The sequence below is a fragment of the Gambusia affinis genome, linkage group LG14 (genome assembly GCF_019740435.1).
Source record: "Gambusia affinis linkage group LG14, SWU_Gaff_1.0, whole genome shotgun sequence".
Lineage (NCBI taxonomy): Eukaryota > Metazoa > Chordata > Actinopteri > Cyprinodontiformes > Poeciliidae > Gambusia > Gambusia affinis.
The window spans coordinates 3,611,469-3,636,578 of record NC_057881.1 but is presented as its reverse complement, the minus strand read 5'-3'; the positions used below and the strand labels follow the sequence as shown (position 1 = coordinate 3,636,578).

General features: G+C 38.1%; 1 protein-coding gene across 2 annotated transcripts in view; it reads right to left on the bottom strand.

The window, feature by feature from the left end:
• Positions 1-267: 267 nt before the first annotated feature.
• The window catches only part of shisa7b (shisa family member 7), a 39,436-nt gene continuing 14,593 nt past the window's right edge, over positions 268-25,110 (bottom strand). The window contains exons 2-9 of one of the 2 annotated variants that reach the window (XM_044137742.1): positions 21,199-24,143; positions 19,460-19,702; positions 18,433-18,549; positions 17,449-17,594; positions 16,329-16,397; positions 11,938-12,165; positions 5,727-6,108; positions 268-4,994 (exon numbers count right to left, since the gene is read on the bottom strand). In XM_044137742.1, the coding sequence (XP_043993677.1) occupies positions 4,538-4,994; positions 5,727-6,108; positions 11,938-12,165; positions 16,329-16,397; positions 17,449-17,594; positions 18,433-18,549; positions 19,460-19,702; positions 21,199-21,623 (2,067 nt within the window). In that variant the 5' untranslated portion in view covers positions 21,624-24,143 and the 3' untranslated portion in view covers positions 268-4,537. The remainder of the gene's footprint in view (positions 4,995-5,726; positions 6,109-11,937; positions 12,166-16,328; positions 16,398-17,448; positions 17,595-18,432; positions 18,550-19,459; positions 19,703-21,198; positions 24,144-25,110) is intronic. The other variant, XM_044137743.1, reaches the window with a different exon arrangement.

Below are 25,110 nucleotides of genomic sequence, written 5' to 3'. Positions count from 1 at the left end.
AATGCAAGTCAATCCTTTTTTTATCTTAGTTTAACAAGCCATTTTTCAAAGTAACAAATTTACATGGAGCCTTAAACCAAAGTACATAAAAATCTGAATTTCTCAATTTATTTTAATTTAAACACATTTATTTTAATTTAAACACACTTTTTTTATTCTGAGTGTGCAATATTCTTCCTCTTTCCTGCTGTACATTCCCCAGCTGTAAAACGTTTTTTTTTCCTAATGTAAAACATACTTTGAATCATTACAGACAAATTAGACTCAGTTGGATATTTTTTTTATTATCATTTAAACAGTATGATTTCTACAAATGCAAGAATTGATCACCAATAACAAAAGGGTTGCACATCTGTGAGACCGTTGTTGGGATATTCTTGGAAATAGACATATAAGGGAATGTAATAAATAATTTATCATACAGTTTGAGGTATGCAGAGTAGCTTTGAGAATACAAATATGCCCATGCCTTCCCTCCCCCCATGTGGTTAACACACTCACACATAAATACAGGCACACAGCTTCATCAGGGGAACTGTTAACTCAACATGGAATACAACAGTAAACGACCTCTGAAATTATGAGAAATGAGTGAGACAGCAAAAGATTGAATTCATATTTCAACATGTTCTCATTAGTTTTTACTCTCAGTTCTTTAAAAGCAACTAAGGCAAGCCACAACATATTCTTTTCAGTGACAGCAGTTGTTGCTTAAAAACATTTAAATTAGGTTTGATCCCCCTGCAAGAAATGCAACTTGTTTTCAAACTTCTATGCCCTTAAAATTCTGTAAAAATGAGCACGTACAAAGAAGCTGCAATAAAAACCTAATCTGTCAAACATCAGCGACACAAACTGATGAACCATGCGATAAATCAATGCACTCAGCTATTACAGGTCCCTATAACTGCTATAACTTATCACCATATAAGTCTTTAAAAATGTACATTTTGAAATGTTTAAAAAGTCCTTGCCTTGGTGAACACAGCTTAAATTGAAGGGGCAGGAAGTGATCAATGTCCCTCTTAAAAAAAGTGACATTAAAAGGGACAAAAATGGAAGACCAAAAAAAGCACAAACAGGCTGATATGAACAACAATTGTATTTTGGATCTCAGTATCATCTTCGTGATCGATTTCAGTCAAAATGAGTGTCAGCATTCCTATAACAATAATGACAGGGATTCTAACACACGGGTACGTAAATTTTAAACAGACGCATGTACTATTAGATACATACACGCCATGACATCGTAAGTCAGCAGTATGACATCTCTAACACTGGCTCCTGACATCATCATGCTTTTCTCCATGATTGCATTGGCTCTTTTTTGTTCCCGTGATTACAACGGTTTTGCTTTTGTTTTTATGTTGTTTTTTTTCCAACTCCACTAGAAAGTCGTAAAATTGAAATTTCAGGCATATACATAAAAATTCACAGAGATTTAAAAAAATAAATACGTTTAAAAGAAGAGATCATGATAAGAGTGCTCACTTTTTCATTTGGGGAGGTCGGTTTTTCTTTTTTTCTTTTTAAATCAAACCGTTAACACATGACTACATAACATAGAAAACTACAAATGGCTGGCAGGAAGCATCACTCAATCAGTGGTATCAGTCTTTATCAAAGTATAACTTCACTATGAAAAAGAAACCCAGCCAGTATGGCCAGAAGGTCCATCTTATCGGCAGAGAAACAAACAAAAATCCCAAAATATGACATCTTTATGGAAAGCTTCCTCCTCCATAGCAATATTAAACAAAATTATATCTTTACACAAAGCTTCTTTTGCAGAAATCCCCTGCATGTTTCTTTTCTCTCTACACGTGAAGAAATCTGTGAAAATAAGCACGAGCATGCCTCCTGACAGATACAAGAGATGAAAATGAGAAGCAGACACGGTTTAGAACACAGACACACAAAGATAAATTCAGTTTAGCCCTTAGTGTGAAGTGTCCATTGTTCCCCCGCCTCGAACCCGTCTGCCTTCCTTCCCTTGGTGCGAGGTGAGCAGCTGAACTTGCAGGAAGCGTGTGGCGTCTCGGACGAACGGTAGGGTCTGTTCTATGCCAGTGCGCTGCAAAAAGAAGCCCTCGACTTTACAAGTTACTTGTGAAAAGTTTGAAACATGGCCGGGGGATGTTTATTCACAGATCGGTTCCTTTTAATGAGAGGTCTAATTCAAAACATTCTCACTATTACGTTTCATAAATGTCGTACACTCACTAGAATCCACTGTACAAGGCTTTAAGTTAGCTTAAAACATGGTTACATACTGAATGGTAATTTTAGGGCCCAGTCACACAGGCATCATTGAATTTGTTTAAGTAGCTGTAATAATTTCAGACTCCAACTATGCTGCTACAAGTATTTCACTTGATATGTTGGAAAATAAACTGTTTTTTAAAGAGCTTTTTTTAAATTCTCAGTCCAAATAAGAAATTTACCTTATCAAAAAAAAAAAAAAAAGAAAGAAAAGAAATCCCACACTGGACCAATAGGTGCCAGTATTGTTTACATTTTAAAAAACACAATACAAAAGGAAGAACAATGTGAGCTGGATACTTGTCATTTTAAACTTATGTAACTTTTACTGCTCACTTTACACCCGATTTTGGACGATTAAAAGAAAACATGTTCAACATGATTTTTTGTGTGATTTCATAGGAGTTGATTCTTTTCTTTTAGGAGTTGATGCATACCTGCTTTGACCAGTGGTGATTTAAAGTAATTTTCTATAATTTACTTTTAGTCTAAAAGACAAAAAAGGTTGTCATATGATATTCTGAATAGCAACCAGAGGTTTCACACAGCAATTTTGATTTGATCAGGGGTTACAATTAAAAAATATTTCATAGTCAAATGACTTAAATGGTGATCAGAATCAAAATCAATAGAAATATCTTGTAATTAATTGTAAATAAACTCAAAATGTGCAAAAAAAAAAAAGTCTTTTAGTAGAATTTTTGACTTTGTGTCACCATAAAATATCAACATCAAATAAGAGTTGTATGCATAGTTTTAAATACATGAGTATTAGAGACAAAGATATTCTCAAATTATACGAGCCTGTCTTGTTTGACTTGGTCACCAGTCAATTCAGCAGTGATCAAAGTTGGCGATTTTTTTGTCTTGATTGATATTCATCAGTTCATGACGGATCAAATACTGAAAAATACATGTTTTTATCCAGTTGAATAAATTACAGCCAAATTAAAAACTCAGTTTTTGGGCTCATGAATGCATCAACATATAACATGCAAACATTAGATAAAAGTTAGGGAAAGATTTGATAAGTATAATTGAGGATCATCTTGTACTTCTCATTTGGAGTAAAAACTATTACCTGTAACATGTTTTCTATTTATGATCAGTGTTTGTTACATGTAAATGTTAATAATAAAAAAGTCTACATAAAATTATCTTACCTGTGTTAAAGTCCTGAAATTGAACATGAAAACTGTCAGGTCAGAATGAAACAAAAACTGTGAATTGGCACTAGCCGGTCAAAACATGATCCATGCATCTTAATCCTGTGACTGAGATTTATTGGAAACAAGAAGAGAATGAAATTAACATAAAATAAACATGGCAGAAAAACCTATTAAAATCTTTCAGACAACAGATATTTGTCTTTTTGACGTGAGACTTGATTTATTAAAAAGGTGACGTATTTATTTGGAGCACTGGCTTGATTTTGTTGTTTTGGTGTGAAGTGCTGGTGTGACTGGGCCTTTCTGGCAGCAGCATGAGTCGACGGTGTTTTTTTATTTCTAAATTTCTAATCTTGAATTACTGAAGCTGTAAAGTCATCAGATGACAGTTAACTGCACTTGGCTCGAGTGATTCAGCAGTTTTACATTAATAGTCCAATCACAACTACAGAAAGCGATGATCGTCTAATCCAGCCTTTAAGTTACAAACCGGCTGGCTTTGAGGATAAATACGTGTTCAACTAAGTATACACAAAATCCTACAGGGCTCAGTCATGTTAATGTAATCAATATCGAGTTATTTTCATACAAAAGTAACTTGTTTGGTTCTAAATATTGTTATAAATACAACAACAAGCAAACCTGTCTCTCTCCAGGCTCAGTGCTCTTCACCATCCACAGTGGATTCAACGACAGATGAATTTCTGTCAGAGCACTCGAGAACTCAGAGGACAGTGCAATAAAACTCAAGGACTACTCAACAACTCTGTGGATATCCTTCAATAAAAGTCACAGCGAATACCCAGCAGCCTCTGAGCTGCATTTTTTTGCTCTTTTAATGAAGATTTTTTTTTCTTCCTTTTGCAAAGAATGGCTGAATATTCTCTTTTTCAAAACATAAAGTGACAAGAGGAATATTGGTTGGCTTTACTAACATGAATGGTGTGATCAACCATTGTTTGGGAAGAATTTATTTTAAAGGTTGAGCAGCCAGCTGGGGTTAAACTCATTTCTGTTTCTTCTTCATCTCTCTTCTTTATTCTTCCTCTGATTGGTTCCTCTCCTCATTCTTCACCTGTCCTTCTCCTCTCCTTCTCCTTCTCTCACACCGTCACCTCGTTCTTACTTCCAGTCCGCAGTCCCTGCCCTCCTCCGCCTCCGGGGATGAAGTGCAGCTGTTCGATGGTGTTCTGCCTTTTGTTAGCAAAAGCCATTCGCCGCGCGCTGGGTTGGCCTCCGATTATCCCTGCTCCTCCTCCACTATGGCCCCCGTGGGAGTCCCAGCCGCCGTGCATCCCCATCACGGGCACAGCTGTGGAGCCGCGCTCGTGGTCGTGGCCTGATGTCGGGTGGGAGTTCATCTTGATCATGTGGTGGCGGTCCATGGACGGCGTGGCACAGATGTTCTGCTGCGACTGGGCCTTTTGGTGGTGGCTCAGTCGGCCCATGGTGGGAACCATCCCGGTCCCGCCCCCTCTCTCCATCGTTCCCATCGGCAGACCCATCGTCATCAGGCGATCCTCCAGACGGTCCGGAGAGACGAGGAGACGCTCATGAGACCTGAAAGCAGACAGCCATTTAATTTGACACATACAGTGCCAAGTCTTTCTAATTTCTTTCCTTGTAGGAAAGAAATTAGAAATTTGATGAGGGAATCAGTTTCTTTTTATTACATGGATGTTTTTATTAAATGAAATGCATCAGACTTATAGGCACACCAATTTCTCAAAAAACAGGATTATTGAGTTTATTGCGTAATAATGTAGATGTTAAAATACACGTAATTAATTAATCAGCATTAATGCGATAAAGTTCCAATCCTATCCTTTATATATTTGACATTGGTTAATATTGGTTATCAGACGGTAAGCGATGATGAATAAGATACTTTTTTTTCAAGATTTTACTTCTCTGACTAGTGTTGAATAGAAAGAAAATATTACATTTTAAAACGTTCTTTATAAAAGCATGAATTTAGGAGAAAACACAGATTATTTAATTTTTTCTTTTTTTTTTCCTCAAAGAGATTTGTTCATTTTATCATCTTAATTAACAGGCCAAAATTTCTCTGTCTGGGAAGTCCACCGGTGTGCATCTTCACCTTGTCAGACTTTTGAAACTTTAATGAATTCGTCTAACTCCTGCCTGATATTCCTTCCAGTCTGCTTCCCTTTGCTTTCCTTCCTCCATCCTTTCTGGATCACATCTCATTATGATTCGTCTTCCACCTTCTCTGATCTCATTTCACTCTCCAAGTTGTCAGAACTGACCATCTCCTGGCTCTAAGCTCACCTGCGGAGCGTCTGTGACGTGGAGCTCCTACTGGTACTCATCATGGCTTTATAGTACTGGTGCTGCTGGTTCTTGTTCAGGCGGGACAGGGTGTTTCCCTCCCCGAAGGCCAGCAGCTGGTCCTGGGAGCGGACGCGGCGAGGCGGCCTGTCAAAGCTGGAGCTGGAGTGGGGTGTCTGGGAGGGAAGCGGGTACGGGTTTGGGGTGGAGGTGGGGATGTGGAGGTGAGGACGGGATCCATGGAGGGGCAGGGTGCCCCTGGATCCCAGTGTGTAATCGCCTCCCCAGGGCAGGTGGTGCTGCGAGGAGTGGAAGGAGGGTGGAGCGTTGTTGGAGCGACGTTTGTTAGTGTAATAACCCGAGTATTCATCAAGTTCTTTCTCTGTTGCATAAGAAAGGGAAAGAAAGAGAATTTGTTAAATGTAAACAAACCATTCTCTCTGATGATAGAGAAGTTGATGACATCAGTTGATCATCTTCAAACTGAGATAAGTTGTTTCACAGTGTGACTCATCTTATCCATGAAGTGGATGTTAAGTAAACATTAACAGCATCTAAATGCACTGTAATTATTTTTTTTTTTTTTACAGTCGTCTGCTAGTTTAAAAGTTTAGACGTGGCATTTATACAGCTTTTCCAATTTAAAGCCTGGAAAAGGTTTAACAAGCAAGTTGATCTGATTAAAAACAAAATTGATCTTAAAAGATTTCTAAAGTTTTACCGTTTTGTTATACTTGTTTGAAATCACTAAACAAATTTTATTAACCAAAAGTGTGGTTTTCTTAAGACGATACAATTTTTAAAGGGAAAACAAGCAATCTAAAGCAAAATAACCAGCATGACGTAATTATGCTCTCGTTAAACTATGAATTAAATGTGATTAACCACACTGCCCAGAGAGTTCAGTTTCACTAGCCAGATCTAAGCCTGACTGGTTTCAGATCCGTAGAAACGACTTGCAACATGAAGCCAACTAAAACTTCTCAAAAAGTGAAACATTATGCTTTAAGTTTGCCTTAAGCATAGAGTTAGACCTCATTCTCAAATATGTCTTGATTGTCTGAAATATGCAAAAGTGAGACAAACTTAACACCATGGAAAATAACTGACTGCTTGCTATAAACAAAGCGACTGAAGGGATCTTCCCTTTACAACTATTTTGGTCTCCAGTGACGCTGACAAGAAAGGCAGAAAAAATAGAAAGTTGAAAAAGGAATTGCAGGAAAAAAAAAGTAAAGAAGAAAAGAAATTAGAGACAAAAGTGTCAAACCTTTAAAACAAAGAATATGATGTAAAAAAATGGGGAAAGAAATGCATGAAATGTGGCAACAGAAGGGAGGTGAAATTCTTTGAGAGGAGTATGGGCAGCAAACGAGGAGATGAAACGTAGATAAAAGAAATTACAACAAGGCATAAGAGAATAAAACATGAGAAAGGACAGAGTAAAAAAAGCACAAAGTAACAGAGGTTGAATGAGAAAGGACAGCATAGAGAAACAAAGTCAACAGAGACGAAAGTCTTCATTAATAGAGAAATAACAGTGTTTCTGTGCTTTCTGCTCCATACCCCGAGTCCGCTTTAATCTTCAAAGTATTACCATGGAAGCAGCTCCGCAAGAGCCAATTTAAAACCTGACCTTTAACCAGCTAGCTCTCTACCTCTTCCTCTCCTCTCCTCTTGTCTTTTTTTCTCTCTCCTTCTCAGGCCTCTTCCTTTCTTTCTATTTGTTCCTCTGCCTCCATCTCCCCTTAATTTCCGCCAAATGTGGAGGTTTTCTGTCTACCTTTTTTTTTTTGCCTCATTTCCCTTTTTTCTATTCTCCCTGATGATCTCATGTCCTCACCCTGGCCTCCCTCTTCTCTCTTTGCTCGCTCTGTTTAAGGCCAAATTATCTCGAGGGTTTTTTTATGCCTGGTCGCGGACAAAGAAGCCTTTATCGATGTCATTTCTGCAGGGAAGCACATCAAAAACAGCAGGTTTCATTCAGCAGCAGCTGAGTGGCCGTTTTTCATCCACTCTGTGTCATTCTGACATTTCCCTCCCATCCTGAAAAAAATTTGTTCCACAAAAACTGTTTGATGAAAATATGGGGGTTGTTTAGCAGAAAACCAAAAGCAATGCTTTAATTCAATGTGACAATGATTCACACTGTCTGAAGAGGTGCTATGCCAGCTAACGCCACAGACCAGTCAGTTCATGAGATCTTTACTCGCAATTACCTCACAATAAATTAAACACTGTAATAATTCACATCATCTACTGTAAGTATCTTCAATCTTTTTACAGTCTTGGATGACACAATCAGTAGTTAGCTAAAAAAGGGAAATGAGGCATTGCTAGCGCACCTCATTTGTTTTTATGTCTCCTTTTTAAATCTGTCTGTTCGTAAGCTTAGAAAGATGAGCAGAGAGACGTTGGAGTAGAGGATACGACTCTTATCCATTATAATCAATGGAATCCATCTTGATTTCTAGTAGCATAAAAAACACTTCCCAAGCACTAATTAAAGATGAAAAATATTTAATATATTATTATTATCAAAACATTTAGCTTTATAGGACTGACAGGACAGCTACAATTTCACATTTGGGTGAATATAAATTGTTTTTTTTTTATCTGTAGATGTCTAAAACTAGATTTTGATGCCCTAATAAATGGAAAACAATCATGCAGGGAGTAAAACTCAAGATTACTGAAATTTTATCCCTCATGTACATCAGAACTAAAGAGACACAAGAGCACACAGACACATTACAAAGATTTTGAAAAATAAAACCTGTTTTTGTTTTTTTTTGCTAGTTTTTAGTCCAAGATTTGCCTAATAATGTAAACCAAAGTGCACAATATGCACAGTGCAAAATCTGACAAATTCTTAGCTAAACCTTTAAAGAGTTTATAACTGAAAATCACACAGTCAGGGAATATAATAAAAAATTTTTGTGAGGGGAAAAAAATACCAAAATAAATATTTTCATTGTTTGTTTCTATATGCTCATAAAATCTAAATGAACACACATATTAACCTCTATGTGACTGTTTCTAGCGATGAAACAGTGCTGTTATAGACTCATTACATGGAGTTAAAACTACAAAAATACCTCTCAGAACCCTGCTTGGTATAATTTAGCAATTTTGTATGATTTACAGTCCCTGAGCACTGCATGCGATACATTTTTAGTTGGTTGTTTATAAAAATACACTTTTAAGAACAACGCTGTTTTGGATAAGTACAGTTTTGTTTTAGGTGAAACCAGTCCCTTGATTAAACTCTGAAATTATATCTTTTACCCACCAGGTAAACAAATAATATTTATATAAATCATACATGTATATTTAAATGTGTGCACAATTTGACCCAACCTCCATTAAGCTTTGTGGCAACATTTAACATGCTATTCATTTTTTCCCCTCTAGCTGCAGTTGTTATTTGTGGCTTTTGTTGAGATCCTTCATTGTTTAGAGTATAATCATAACCAGCCAAAATAATAGATGAAAGCAGCTGTGAAAGAAAAACTTATGCAAAAGTTTCTAAAAGGGAAAATATGGAGTCTATCTGATGGTTAATTGCAGGAAAGATGCTGACAATTAATAACTACTCCACACAAACCTCTGTTATAAATATGATATGTAACATATAAAAGATTTGCAGCATTATTTTTAATAATAAGCAAATCTGAACTACACTGTAACAGAATGTAAGTCGGCATAAGCCGTATAACTACTAAACTAAAAATGGGAAAGGAAAGGCAGAGAAAAAAAAAAGAAGAAAAAAACTAAGATGCAAATTACTGACTGGAGTCTTATTTTTGCCAGGAGTCAGACCATCGGTTGTTGAATACGAAGAGACCTTTTTTCCCTTCTGTATTTATGGAACGTTTCCCCTTTTGACTGAATTGAAATAATAAAGAGCCTCCTCTCGATTACGCCTTCACATCATTCCATCCATGTAGCGCCCTGCTCGTTGAACACAGACTCATAAGGGTCGACCCTCATGAAGCAACCATCCGTCACAGGCCTGCAGGGCGACTCCCCTCCCCCTGCAGTCCTCGGCCATCACAGAGTGAGTGAAGTAAAGGAAGCAACTGCCTCGAAAATCGTTTCCTCCTCATCGAAAGCAGCCAGACCTCTGCAGATGCCCCCTCCCCCATCTCTTTCCACAAGTGCCTTTTCCACTTTCCTTTTTTTCCCCAAATGACCTCTGCATCAGCGTCTTCCTTTATCTTCTACCTTCATGCCATATCGTCACTCACCCTGACAGCGCCTCTAAAATTCCCCTCTACTCTCTGTCTTCTGATCAACCCTTCTCTCTACATTCACTCGTTCATCCTTTTTACTCCCATCCTTCTCATCTGTGCCACTCCCTGTTGTTTGCTTTATACTGCAGCTTTTCTTTACCACTTTCAGTCAAGCTTTATGTCATTTCTTGACATAAATCTTCCTGGAATGATCCACAAAGAATGCAGCAGATTTCATAGCAGGATGATCAACAAAGCTGCTGACCTACAGTAAATGGGACTTTTATATAACCTGTTTTGCATCCATAAATCAGTACATTTATAGTACGCCGTGATGTACTCCCAACACTGGCAAATAATGGAGAGCATTATACCAGCAAGCAAGAATGAGTAAAACGAAGCAAAAGCGCCCACATTGCTCTTTTCCACTTGTTCTGACAGGTTAAACTCAGCATTACGGTTGGTCTGACTGATTCTGACATTTGTGCTCCCACATTCAAATCCTCTGCATGTCTCAAAGATTTCAGAGAACAACCTTCATGTACATTTTTGCTGCTGTCTGAATTCTAGGAGGAGATTCTACGACTTTGCACTTTTTGTCACTAATCTTGCAGCATAGTGAATAATGATGATGGGGAAGAAAAGCTCATATGGAAGGAGGACATTTTTCCATCATCAAAAACACACACTTATATACTCTGGTGACCACAAATAACTACTGCTTGTTTTATTTTGATTTTTCATCAATTTTATATCAATGGTTTTAGCCAATCAAATATCTTCCCTAGAGTAGACAACAGGACTGTTTTCATTTTGTCCTAATTGATGAATCACAGAAAGCATTATCAATTTATAAATTTCATCATTGCTTCAGAGAAATCTTGAAAATAAATACAATAGTTTTTTAATAAGTTTTTGTTTACATCAATTACATTTTTTGTCACAGAACCGTAGTCATTTTCCCAATTTTGAACCATTTGCCTAAATTGACTTACATATGAAGAAACATAATATAATGTGAACTTTGTCTGAATAAACATTTCAAACTGTTTAACCAACAGGTGGTGCAACATGAGCAAAAAACTAAATTTTAAAGGAAGCTCAGGATGTGCACAGAAAGCAGCTGAAGCATTGTTCATTAAATTTTATGGCATTAACAGCAAAACGCCAAGCATATGAACCAGGAAAATAATGTTTTGTGTAAATTCTGTCCATGCAGAATTAACTGGAACAGCATTTAAACATAACAAGCAGAATAGTCTTAGGAAAACAGAGTTAACTTACTGGCTTTAGTCTAGCACTTTGGCAAGTTGCTCTGCATGAAAATCTAAATATTGAAATGTTTCTGAATTAATTTTAATAGCAAAAATGAAAGAAACAGAATTAGTAAACACAAAATACTGTCTTACTAAAGTGCTGATTTTATTCATAGAGGGCAGAAAAAGCAAACCAGTGATTTTGTATGAGAAAGTAATAATGAGACTCCTAGAAAAGGTTTATCACTATTCCCTTTTTCTACATTTGTGGATGAAATCTCACATTGCGGTGAAATGGCTTTGTACTCCTTTCTCGACTGACAGATATGAATGACTATTTCTTAAGATTCTGTGTTGCCTTTTGAAATCTTTATCCCTACTTCACATTAACAGACATTAAAGTGATTTTTTAAAGTGATTTCTTCTCTCTAGAGGTCAGACAGTAAAAAAGCCTGAGTTTCCCTAGTGAAGCTGATGCAAAAATCTGGTGAAAATAAACTTCATTTATTTGTTAAGAGGGCAAATTACATTTTCACATAAGCCTAGTTGGGTTTAGATAAGGTTTTTATTTCCTTATTAAATCAAATAATTTGAAGACTTTGTATTTATTGTTTGAATGATTATCTGAAATACTTACTGTAAGTGTGTGAAATGTCCAAAACCGAAGTAGTTTTTGGACTTTTAATTAGCATTTCATATGAGAAACAAATAACGACTCACCCAGTTTTTTCAGGGAGCTGTAGCGGCTGAGTTCTGGTTTCATCACCGTCTCGTAGGACGGGGGCAGCTGCGCCAGGTTGTGGAAGGAGTGGGAGAAAGACGGGTGGCTGCTGTTGTGTCTCATGCTCCCGGTGAGGATGCCGACCCCTCCCGTACCTTTACTGCTTCCTGAAATCAGGCTGGGCCCAGACGACAGCTGGGAGGTGTTGTTCAAACGAGGTCCGCGCTCTGAGGAAAGGCAGGAAGAGATGGACAGGAGGAAAAAACAAAAAGAAGCAAGTTAGAGATTAAAAAAGATTGGATATGACTATGAAAAATATAATGAATGGAAGGAGAGTAGAAGGAAAACAATGAGGTTAGAGTTCAGGAAGAGTAAAACCCCTTAGGCTTTTATCATGTTACAAATAGAAACATCAATGTAATTTTTTGGGTTCTTACATGACAGAAACACAAAGTAGGGCATAACTATGAAGCAAAAGAAAAATTATACATGATTTTCAACATATTAGTTATTAAAAACATCCTAAAACATCAATCTCTCAAAGAAATCTTATCTAAAGATATGGCCATCCTTCGAGAAAGAAAGAAAGGATGAAAAAACATTTATGGGTTCCAGTAAATATGTGAATGAAAGTACTCATCAAAACTTTTTGTGGAACAAAAACACCATCCACAACCAGAAACATGGTGGCAGCATCATGCTGTGGCAGAGGGGTGGATAAACACACCCTGAAACCTGGAGGACAAAGCTTCTAAATGTACAACAATCGCTACAATAGAATCATTTAGATCAAAGCATGTGTCATAATGGCCCAGTCAAAGTCCAGAATTAAATATGAAATATGAAATTTGATGCTAACGAATGCTCTCTATCCAGTCTGACTGAGTTTGAGCTATAAAGAAAAACGGACCAAAATGTTTTAATTTCAATCGCAAGACATGCAAAACTGGTACAGACGCATCACAAAAGACTACAGAGTAATGACTCAACAGAGATACACACCACACTTTTAACATTTTTTTTCTCTTATTCACTGTTACTACTTTGTGTCTGTTGCAAAATCCCAATAAAATTATTTCAAGGTTTTGGTTGTAACATAGTTAAATTTTTAAATAACCAAGGGGTAAAGATTTTTAAAAGGAACTCTAAGAGGTAGTGAAATGAATATGTTTAAAAGGTAGAGAAAAGAATATAATATAATATTAAGAAGAAGCAAAAAATGTAGAAAGGAAAGGGAAGATTGAACAAAGGAAGAATCTACAAGCTGGGTAACTATCAGTGAACACAGGAAGTGTCTCTTAGCTCCATGGCGACCATCTATAAATACAACTCTACTGCTCATCTAAGTTTGCAACAGCAACATATCAGCCACATATAAATACACAGAAACACACTGATGGCTCAGGGGGGAATCTTAGTGCACATACAGTCACATTTATGCAAAGTGCAAAAGCAGCACATAGATCAGTAAACACAGAAATGACTTGTCTTATGTGAGGTTAGCAACATGGAGGAGGAGGAGAGGGGAGCACAGGTGCCTGCTTTGCAGCATGTAGACTGATATCAGTTATGTCATAAAGTATACAAACACATTCATATATGCTGCAAACAGCAGAAAGACAGAGCTGTAAATGAGCCAGCATGTGGGTGCACTCAGCAGGGACCTCACATGTGGATTCAAACAGAGACAAACGCTCAGATCTTCAATCAGAAACATGCCGATCAGTCACGATCATCCAAACGGGGATCAGAAATGTTGGATCTATGAGGAGAGACAAAGAGAAACTACACCTCTAGGAATGAGAGCGGGAAAAACTGGAGAACAACAATTAAAGGTTGCATAACGTGGCCATTTACTGTTTCCTGTCTTCAATACAGACGCTAGCAGAGTTCATTCAGGGTGGGAACGGTTATGGGCTGCGATCTTGTTAAGATAACTGCAGGACATATACTGGTCATTGACCATTGACAGTAATGGGCTGTAATGGCCAATGATGTCTCTGTTAAGTGCCACCCAGGGAACACACACCACATCGACCTCTGTACTCGCTACACACATACACACGCACATACATTGTGTAAAAAAGCAATGCTAGTTCTGCGATAGTTTTAGCTTAAAGCTGGAAGTGAACATGATGAAGGCTGATAGAGAAAACAAGCAGAAAGCATCAAGTACTGAACATAACATACTGTGTTTATGTACCAGCATACAACTTAACGCAAAGGTGACCATGTGTCTATGTTTGTATATGTACAGAGAATCTTTATGGAAATCTTCTCAGATTTGTTCATTTTATGTGATGCAGGGAACCATTTCACTGAACTCCCCTCTGCACTGCCGCCTTTCCAACTCCAGATGGTATCCACTAAATCCTAACAGAATCAGATTAACCACTTTAGGGTGAGAGAAAAAAACATGGGAAATGAGCTTTTTTTTTTTTTTTTTTTTACAATCATTACACATCTTTAAGTAATCCAAAATGGGTTTTCTAGATTTCAGTTGCCTGAAAAAGAAATCCCTTCTAGTTTATGATTTATTAGCCAAGTTATTGTTTTTTTATTGGGGTTCTTCTGAGCAAATCTAGAATTGCCATCAAAAGTTTACATTTATCATCATAGCACTAAATGTCATTAGTTCTGGGGAAAATTCTAAAACATCATAATGATCAAACATAACACTTTACCGAGTTTTATAAACAAGAATTGATTGCACACGTTTGAATATGTGGACTGAAAAAGCCCTGACCAATAAAAAATGATGCTGACAGAAAACCTTCAAGCTTGGCAGAAATTAGAAAAATCTGGGGAATAGTTTTGAGATCTGAGCCCAAAAGACAGAAAGATAAGTATTGTAGCCAAGAAACAGCGGTGGAGCACGTAGATACTGTAGAATGCTAGAGGGCTGCTAACAAAGGGCGTTGCACAAAGTAAGGCAATACTCAAAAAATTTCAGTCACGTCAAGATCTGATATCATTCAAAACTTGTAGATTGTTATTATAATATATATTGTTATAAGGTGAGACAGGGCCAATTTATATTTAGGTTTATTATTATAAGGTCTTATCAGCTTGAAAAATGGATGTTCTTAATAAAAGCCTATGATAAATGTATATAAGAATTTGGTCAGAACTGTACAACTAATGTGTCCTTTTCTTACACAATTAAGTCATTTTTCAATTTTGTGCAACTTGTATAAGGACTTTTACCTTCAGAGAAGATAAGATATATCCCATTTTTAAGGGGTATAAGTATCAGGCTGGTATACTTAGAAATTGGGAAAAAGTTCAATATGTGACTCTGATAAAGTGGCTGTTAAAATAGAAAAACAAGAAGAATCCATCAAAAAAAAAAAAAGAAACAAGCCAAAGAGAGAAGAGGTCATGAATTGGAACATGACTAAAAGGGGACAAACGATCCAATCAAGGTTTAAAAGCTCTAAAGCCACGAATGCCTGATCATTAGAGGACATTAATGAGCTAAAACCCAGAAGGTGTTTGAAAGATTTTTCTGTTAAATTCAGTGTCTCTTCCTGATATCCATTAACCCAAATTAAAGCCAGCAACAAATGACAGACATTCCCAAGCTTTGATTCTAAATGTAACCTAAAACATCAATTACTTTTAGTTTTCTTTTACTAATAAACGCCATCAGTGTAACATCTGTAGGCAAAGCTGGCTCTAATCACTGCAGATGCCTTCTTGTGTAATTCATTTCAGAGGAAACGCATGTAGGTGTAGACGCTCAGAATAACTCGCACTAAAACTTAAAAAGTTCAGTAGAAATCACACTGATCTCTTTACCATCAGATCGCCATGGTAACCACATCCTACAGATCCTTCATCAGCGTTACTTTACATTCATGAGTAGCTCATTTCCTTTCATGGACATAAGTTGACATCAGTGGACATCAGTTTTTTTTTTAGATAAACGACTAGCATTGCTTTTTGTTTTTTTGCTGCAAAGCTGGGAGGAACAGAGAGCCGCTCTGTTCGCAGCAAACCCTCCTCTCAGGTTCGATGTCAGCTGTAAGCGCACTCGCACGTCACTGTGGCACAGAGAGATAAAAAACAGAGAGAAGAACAAGCACATTTGGAAGCAGGCTTGTGGTGGTAGTGGGTGACGAGAGGTGGGCAGACAGACTTGCAGTAAAGCCAGGGCAGGCCAGACAACTTTAAGCTCACGCTCTTATGAACAACGTGCCAATTTCAACACAGCTTCCACACAGAGAAGCCACACACAGACACAGTGTTGAGACTGGCGCAGCTGTTTTAAGAGCGCGCTCTGGCAGGCTAACAGAGACAGACGAACAGGGTGGTGGGGAGGCCGTGGGTCCGGCCGGCAGCTCGCCGCCGCCCGCGCTGGACTCGCGCTGCTAACCACGAGGCTTACCGATGGTAGCAGAGTGTTTGGGGCTGGAGGCAGACCCCTGCTGGTTAAAAGGGTGGTGCAAGTTCCCAGCTGCAGAGAGAGCAGAGCCAACAAACTGATGGACGACCACTCAAGAGACAGAGAGCGTGTGTCGCGTAAGCATTTATGTCAGTAAAGAGACAGAGAAGGACAGCGGTAGAGACAGCAGAAAGGAGAAATGGACCAGGAAGGAGAAAACAGCATTCCCACCAGGAATTATATTTCTGTCTGTTTCATTTGTTTTAAGGTCTGAATTTTGCACCAAGCTTAATTCAACTGCTAAGTCAGCAAAATATACATACAGAAGAGCTTTGTTTAGCTTCTCTTACAGAAGGGTTGACAATTATCTGATCAGTATTTTCTACAGAACAATCCAAATCGTGGAGAGAATGAAAGAAAATCAGAGAAAGAGAAAGAGAATGAAAAGCAAAGGGAGAATATTGGTTAATTCATTTATTTTCTCTGCAACTTTGAGCTTTCTCTTACCTCCACTGATCCCCACAACAAAAATATTCCACGTCCCACTCTATTAAATTCTATAAGCTGTGCATTTTTCTCAACATTCACAGAAAATGACAATGAGTCAAAATGACTGGTCAAAATGTGAATTAGATAGGATTTTCATGGTTATATTTCAAATAATCTGTCAATTTTTCCTGTAAGAAATATGTAGCTCAGAAATGTGTACAGTTCTTTGCAAAGTTCTCATAATTGTGTATATTGTACAACAGTAAAAGGCAAAGACAATTAAAAATCATTTGTAGTTAAAAATATTTTAGTAACTCCCTTATCTGTGTCGTTTTGGTTTAAAGGCTAATTTATTCATTTCCTTTTCTGTAAAATTTCAGAGTCTGACAACATCTCAGTCCCAGCAAAATGTTTTCCACCTCAAGTGCGAATTGTGTTACTGCTACTGAGTTTGAAGTGAGATTTGAAAACCAGGAGAACAGCAGTGATAATTACCCTCCCTATCACTCGGGACGCAGTGAGGAAGCCGGATCCGAAGGCTCGTGTAACCTGAATGTGACACTGTCGCTTTATGTTTTCACCTCCACAAACATGCGAATGCGTTGGCTTCGACTCGAGCCACTCTGTCACTTACTGCGGTTGTCTTTCAACTGCAGGACGGGGTTGTACAGGTTTTTGGATGTGCGGCCGTCGGATGTGGTGGCGGTCAGCACGGCGGCGTTATTCCTGTCTCCCTGCTGCACGGGGCTCGATTGGTGACGCAAAATGTCCACCAGGGATCTGAAAATCAGGAAAGATGAGTGGATCAGAGTAGAAAAAGGTGAAAAGAGGCTATCATTCAAAAAAATGCATTTTTTATTTATCTTTAATGTCTTGTTTTAACTGTTTTTTTAAAATGATGTCAAGCATAAAGTATCACTTTGAAAAAAAAAATTTTTCCTTCTATTTAAATTATGGGAGTAAAAGTGTCAGTTATTTTTCCCTTTGTACATTAATATTAAAATTAAGTCAAATGTTCAGATATTAAACATAAACTTAAATAATAATTAAACTCTATACGTAAGGATCAGTATTCCTGTCTGGAGATGCTGATGAAGGAGCACAAAATTATCTGCACAAAAATAAACCTTAAAGACCCCTAAGTGAATATTTGATGGTAGAATTAAGAGAGCAATAACACGACCCAGTCCCAGAAAACTGAATGAAAACTATAAGAACATTAAGAGGAAACCCCCCGACTGCTGGAGGTCAGCAGTTTGATAAACGGAGTGCTTTTTTTTCCATAGCAATTTATAGCCATTTCTTCCTCACTGTTAACTTTCCTTTAGGGCAGACTTTAATTAAATGAAACGCGATAATAGTAAACAACAATTCCCTGATCCATCGCCTCAGTAATTGCTACCACAAATCACCCAGCCTGTTTTAACTCTGGTGGGTGTCGAAGAGCAAAATGAGCCCAGAACGAGACTGAAATTCAAATCTATCCGTTTTTTTAATTTGAAGAAAAAAAACAACTGGAGGTTCAGTTTAGCAACTGTTTACTTTAAGTTCTATCAGTGGAAAATTATGAAACACATTTTATTTGGGCTCTATGAGACAACTCTTTAGTCGGTCTCACCTGGGCATGTTGACATCTCTGTTGCGGGGTCGACGCGCCACCTTGCTGAAGGCGACCCTGACGCCCACAGCCATCACCAGCGTGAAGGATATCACCCCTCCGATCACGTAACCCGTACTGGAGAACAAAAAAAACTAAGTCATGCAGAAAGGTACAGAGACACAGGCAGAAAAAGAGAAAAATGTATGATTTCTAGTGTTCTGCTCTCAGTCGCTGCGTGGCTTTAACAAAGCAGTTCCACCCAAAAAAGGGTTCAGTTAAAGTATTTCAGTAGGTCTGAACCTCTGCATTCAGAAACAATATGAGCTTAGACCAGGTATCAGAATTCAACTTGATATTTTGGTTTGCCATAGTTTGTTTTCACATTGCAGTAACAATCCGATGTGTTCCACGTCATACGTTGTTTAGATACATATCCGATTACAATAATACAATCTGACCAGTCCTGGCTCTGACTGCACATCCAAAACAGATTCTTCATGTTGCATTGACCTTGTGACAAAACTGAACAACTTTAAAACCAGTCCATAAACAGTTCTAGCCATTATTACCCCCATGAAGAGTGTGCTGTTGTGTGACGTCAACAATTTTCTGCGCTTGCAAATGGTTTGGAAATGGTTCATACTTAAGTTTCATTGTGGCTGGTTTTAGTCAGTACTATGTAGGACCATGCAAAAAAAGAAGAAAAAAAAAATACAAAAATAAAAAAGCATTTCAGCAAAAATATCAAAATTGAGCATCAAGAACTGCTGTGTGAACAAAGCTTCAGGTCTGTCCACTCCTTAGGACTCAAATTGTTTACTTTCTCATCTATTACAAAAACTGTGCAATGAAAGTTGAACTCATGATGTGAATTTACATTTATATTTGGTTTCCATTAAGGCTGACGTTCTGGTAATCTTTCAGAGTGGCGTTACTTGTTATGACAAAAGTACAAAGAAATTAGAGGCGGTTTAAAAAAATGAGTACATTGATCTAAACTAATTATTTATATGCATCATGTGATTTTTTCAACTCCAGCCCTGACCTGCTGCTCTGCTGCTGCAGCGTCTCGAAGTCGGGGTCGGGCTTGTTGGCAGCAGGCACGCTGACGGGGGCCTGCGGGTCGGCCCACACAGGGGAAATGTAGTTTTTGCAGGACTCCTGGTCCAGTCGGTTCCTCCGGTGCTCACAGCAGAACCGGTATTGGCAGGTACCACAGCAGTAGCGATACGTGCCCTGGGAGCAGTTGAACGTGTTGTCAAAGTGCCCCATGACGTCATAGTAACCCCTGGGGAACAAAGCATAAAACAGAAATCAATGTATTTCATCACAGAGAAACACACTCCACTAAGTTTTGAAATCTGGAGTGTATTAAAATAAAAAGCACTAGTACAAAAGGAAAGATAGTAAATAACAGAAGTCATGAATAACAAATTAAAACAGACAAAAAGTTGAAAGCTTATGTATGTTTTGGATCTTGTCTTATATTTCCCTGCTTGCTCTGCTTCTGGCTGCCAGAATGTGGTCGCAGTGTGTGGCTTGCCAACAGACAACTGATTTAGAGCTGATTATCTGTTGCCTAGCAACAGCAAGACGCCTCTCAGTGCAGAACATGAGCTTTGGTGGGATCAAGATGAGAGCTGCAGGAGAATCATGATGTTCTTTGCTTTTATGGCATTCAGTAAGATGAACACATGAAACGAACCGGTGGAAGCTGCAGTCACTCAAACAGCAGCCTCACTTCTGCAAATGGGAATATATTATAATTTTTCTTCTTAAACTTAACCTAAAGCAACAAATGCACTTTTCAGATTTGAATTTTCAGCCTTCGTTTGTTTTTCTTGCTCCCGTCAATTTTTCTCATTTTATTTTTTGACCTTGTTAAACTGGGATGAAGTCAACCTGCAGAACAACATGAACACCTCCATCCGGTGAAATTTCATGCAAACAGCTCAGCTTTTCATCTGTTGTCTGTTTCTAACATAATTTTAGTCTCTCTGGCTGTATTTCCATTCATGTGGAACTTTTTCTAATATCTGGACATTAACATATTTAGCACTAAAGCGGTATGTTACATGTCAACTATACCTTCACAGGTGAATCTAGGGTACCAAGGCACTTCCAGGTTTTTTTTTTTTTTTTAAACATAGTTTAATAGACAGTTTAAATTTAGTACTGGTCCACCCACACCTGCGCACTGTTGGCCAGCTGGCTAAATGATTTCTAACCCAAATTTTTCATGCTTGAATGTATTTCCAGTTGTGAAAAACTTTTGTCATGTAGATTCCAAAGGAGCATCACCCATCCCTTTTATTAAAGTAACACTGCAATTTCATTTTTATCTGTTACCGAGTAACAAGAGGCATGAATGTAAAGCAGCAGACTGAAGCTGGGGCGAGCTGGAAACTACTGCAAGTATTTATTCTACACTTCTGCCCAATTCTATGTATCAGAATTGAAATGATAAGACTCAAATGTGACATTATTAACATAACTATAAACTAATGTTATTTTAATAGAAGTAGGGATTATAGTTTGTTTTCTGTTAGAAAAAAAATTATTATACTACATTTTTTGATACAAATTGACTTTTCAGTTAAAACTACCATCCTCCAATTGTGGAACTATTATTCTGTAGTTATTTTACTACCTTTGTAGTACTTTTTATTTTCTTTTAGATTTGCTTGGCAGAATACTAAACATTTAATAAAATTTTTTTGGAATTCGCTTTCGCAAGTAAAATTTGACTTTAACAAAAATAATTGCCTCACAGAACATTCATACCTGCAAACTTCTCCATTATCCACCAGCGGCGGGGCCACCTGGGCCCCACTGAGCGGAGGCTTCAGTGGGTTTTCCGTGGAGTTCCGTGGAAACATCCTCTGTGGGAGGGGCTTCGGGGGGAGCTCAGCCATCGCCGCCGGATCATCATCGTCCTTCATCTCAGCCGCTTTCGGTGGCACTTTGGATCCGCCACGGGAGTTTGACTTGTAGCCTGTCAGGAGGAACAAGGTGCTGGCTGTTTTTCCAGCAGAGGTGCCACTGCTGCTGCCAAGCGTCCTGGCGTCGCCGCCGGCATCTCGCCGCTCCACCGTAATGGTCAGGGATGAAACGGGGAGGCAAGAGAAAAGCAACAGGATGACAAAAAGGGAAATCATCCTCTTTGAAAGCGTGGACTTCATTGTTCTGGGGTAAAGTTCTTCAGCCATGATTTAGAAAAGGAAATCAACTTTCAGAGTTCAACTCCAAGATGGCGTCTGGCTGAAATATAAAAACCTTTGTGACAAAAATGTTTTAACTTCAGTTTTTATTTCAGAAGCAGTTCAGCAGCTGTTTTATGAATGTGTTTGGCATTTCACTCGTTCATCTGAATGTAAACATTTCTCTGGATAGAAATCCCTCCCAAAAGCAGCTTGTGTAAACATTGAGGTTTTCAGAGATTTTAGGCCCTGTACAAACTGCCTTAAAACAGTTTAATAAACCAGCCAACTTTAACTTCACAATATGACTGTGTTGAATGGCACTGGGTTCTGAATAATTAGTATAGGTCTGTCAGCTGACAGAGTGGCATTTTTTCCCCTTGGCCAAAGCTCAAAACTTTTCAAAATGACAGTATTTACACATTTACTGTAAACAAAAGAGAAGAGTTTGAGAAAAACTGTAAACTCTTAACAAAATGACCAATGGGAACGCTCAGTTTGGTAACAAATTGCTATGGAAACGGTGGATTGTAAACATTTAGCGCTGTATGTAAACTTCAGATCGCTTGAACCGATGTTGGATTCATTCTTTCGGGAGTTTGGCACTTCTGTTGTCCGTTGTAAATTAAAAAGAATTAATAATAATCTGACATGGAAAGAAAATAATTTTATTCCAGGCTATGTGTCTGTAAACAACAGTGATGGCAGCTTCAGAGTTCTCAGCTTTGTTTGGCTAACAAGCTGAAAGAAAATCAGTTTGAATTTGGCACAAGCTTCTCCAGTTTGTACGTCTTCTACAGGACACTATCAATTTCCATAATTAGCTCCATTAAGAAACTTAGATGAATCAGTAAAGGTCTGTATGCTTAGGAGTTTGGTCTAAATACTGGGGTTTAAAAACTGAGTTATGATGTTGTTGAATGAATTTACTGCAGATGAACAGCATTGAGCAGCATAAGGACTTTCAAGAAAAGACGTTTTTCCAGCAGCTACTGGAAGGAAATGGTCAGTCCATTAAACTGGAATGTCAATGGAAGCTGGTGAGAACTTAAATCTGAGACTTTTCTTAAAAAAAAAAAAAAGTCGCCGATTTATGTGCGTTCGATACCCTTGCTCGAGTGTCTCTGCTCTGAGTTTAGCTTGGCCCAACAGAAGAGAACAAAGGAGGGCTTAGGCCCGGTTCTAGCAGGGCAGCGAGGTTCTGCCCACAGAACAGACATGGAACTGTCTGGATTCATCCGTCAATGCAGAGGAAAACGGGACGCAGACGGGGAACTCGCCGTGGTCGCTGTGGCTGCCACAATTTGACGCCGCGGACGATCCGATTGCACAATTTGTGAAAAAGCAGTTCGAAAAACTACAAACTTACAAGATCCTCTTTCCTCCAAACATACAAATTTGGGTTTTTTTCATGAGCTGTTGCCTCATGGATTCCCTGATTGTGTGTGTGTGCACCAATATGACGAAGATCACTTTGTTAGAAAACAAAAATCTAAAACATTGTGAGAAGCTTTGCAAATGTAAAAGTTAATCTGTATGGCTGGTGTTCAGTATGGCTTCAAGTTATGATCTTTTTTTTCCCTTCTTATAAAATTATTTTTCTTTCACGTTCAAACATGAGTACAGTGAAAGGTTTTAAATTGCATGTTTTTTCAGGAATAAAAATAGGAATGCTGCAGAGTTCAGTGGGACTTGATAAAGGGGGATTTCACTTCAGCAATCAAGCTCAACATATGGAAGAAACGAGACGACAATGACTGAGAAGCCTTTCTAATGTAAGCAACTGGAAGAAGGAGATAGGCAAAGTGTCAACAGTGTTTCACAGCACAGACTGAGAGGACAGTATACGTCTAAGCCTTTGAGATAGCAGCAGCAGCAGCAGCGGCGGCGGCGGTGATGATGATGGCGGGCTTGGATTTATCTGGTCAAACGTGGCTTGTGTTACCCGTCAGTCAAAACGGCGCTCCGATTTAAAATAAAACCTTCAGACGCCGTCAGAGAATTATCACTTCTCACCACATGCTTCCTCTGTCACTCCACAAACTGTTTATAAAGCACTTTGAACCAATAATGCACTGATTATGGTCTTGGCAGGAAAATCACGCAGTTTTCGCTTTAAGAGCAGCAAACACTGAAAGATTAAGCAGTCAGGAGTAAATAAGTTGTTAATATGTTGGTGGACTTAAAGGTTCACGTTGGCAAATAAATCAAGTTCTGACTAAATACTGTATGATTATGTAGAGAAATGTAGTTTCATTAAATATTGTTTTTTGCTTTTTTTGACACAGTCAGTTTGGCATTTGCTTTTGGTCTCGTTGGGAGAAAAAAAGAAGAAGATAAAGAAAAAGCTCTGAATCCTTCATTCTGGCCATGAAAAAAAGGGGAGAATAGAAAAAAATAAAGTGAAATGTATAACAAGAGTTTGAAAGTTGAAAAAAGGGGAGCTGGGAAAATTTCCCCACTTGATAATGAGAAGTTCCCGATCTGGTCGTTCACTCTGGTTTGACCAAAGGCTCCACAGTTTTCACACTGCAAGACAAGAAAACATGCATCACGTTAGGAGGGAAACACTTAGAAATCTGTATTTGTAATATGTTGTCTGTAATAACCTGTGGAGAAAGATGACAAATAGGTCTGTATCCATCGGTGATGGTTATTCACAATATTCACAAACATTTTCTTTATACATCAAGTTTTAATTGCATCCCCAAATTCAGCAGCGAAATCTGAAAATTGTTCACATGACTTCTATGTTTTTGTTGCACTGCATAAACTAAATGAAATATATGTGGAATATATTGAGCCTTTGAATAACAATGTTATATTTAAAAGTAACAATGACAGTCGAGTTGGCTCAAAGTAACAGTAAGGTCAGTCTTTTTTTTTTTTCATTTAAGTTCATTTTCAGTTCAGGTTCATTTTTTTTATTCCTAAAATAAAACAAGACATTTCATCTGTCAAGCAAAAGTCCTAACAAGTTAAAGAAGTTGATTTCAAGCAGCTACAATACAGGGTCCCTGAAAGCTCGACTGTGTAGCAGTGAACATGAATCAACACTAACAGATGAGGATTCAAACACTGGAAAATGTTTGATTTTGCAAAAACAAAAAGGGGAAGCATTTTCAGGGCTTTTCCATTTATAGATTGTTTTAACATGAATTAAATTAATCTACAATCATCACAGATTCTTTAAAACACATTGAGAACAGACTAAAGGATGGGCTCATGTAATTTTCCCATTATAATTGCATATTTTTCTGCTGAAAGTCAGATCCAAAGATGAATCGTAGGCTTTGCTCATCATCTTCACAAATATGCTTCTGTCTAAACAGTCAGCTCTGCTTCTGCTTGTTTTTCCATACTGTGTTTAAACAGGTTTAACAGAATCTCAGCATTGGGCTGTAAACATGGCAGTCCACCTTTAAATAGTAAGCAATGACACCACTACAACGCTATAATGGTATCATCAGATGTATACGGTAATTGAAAAGCATGC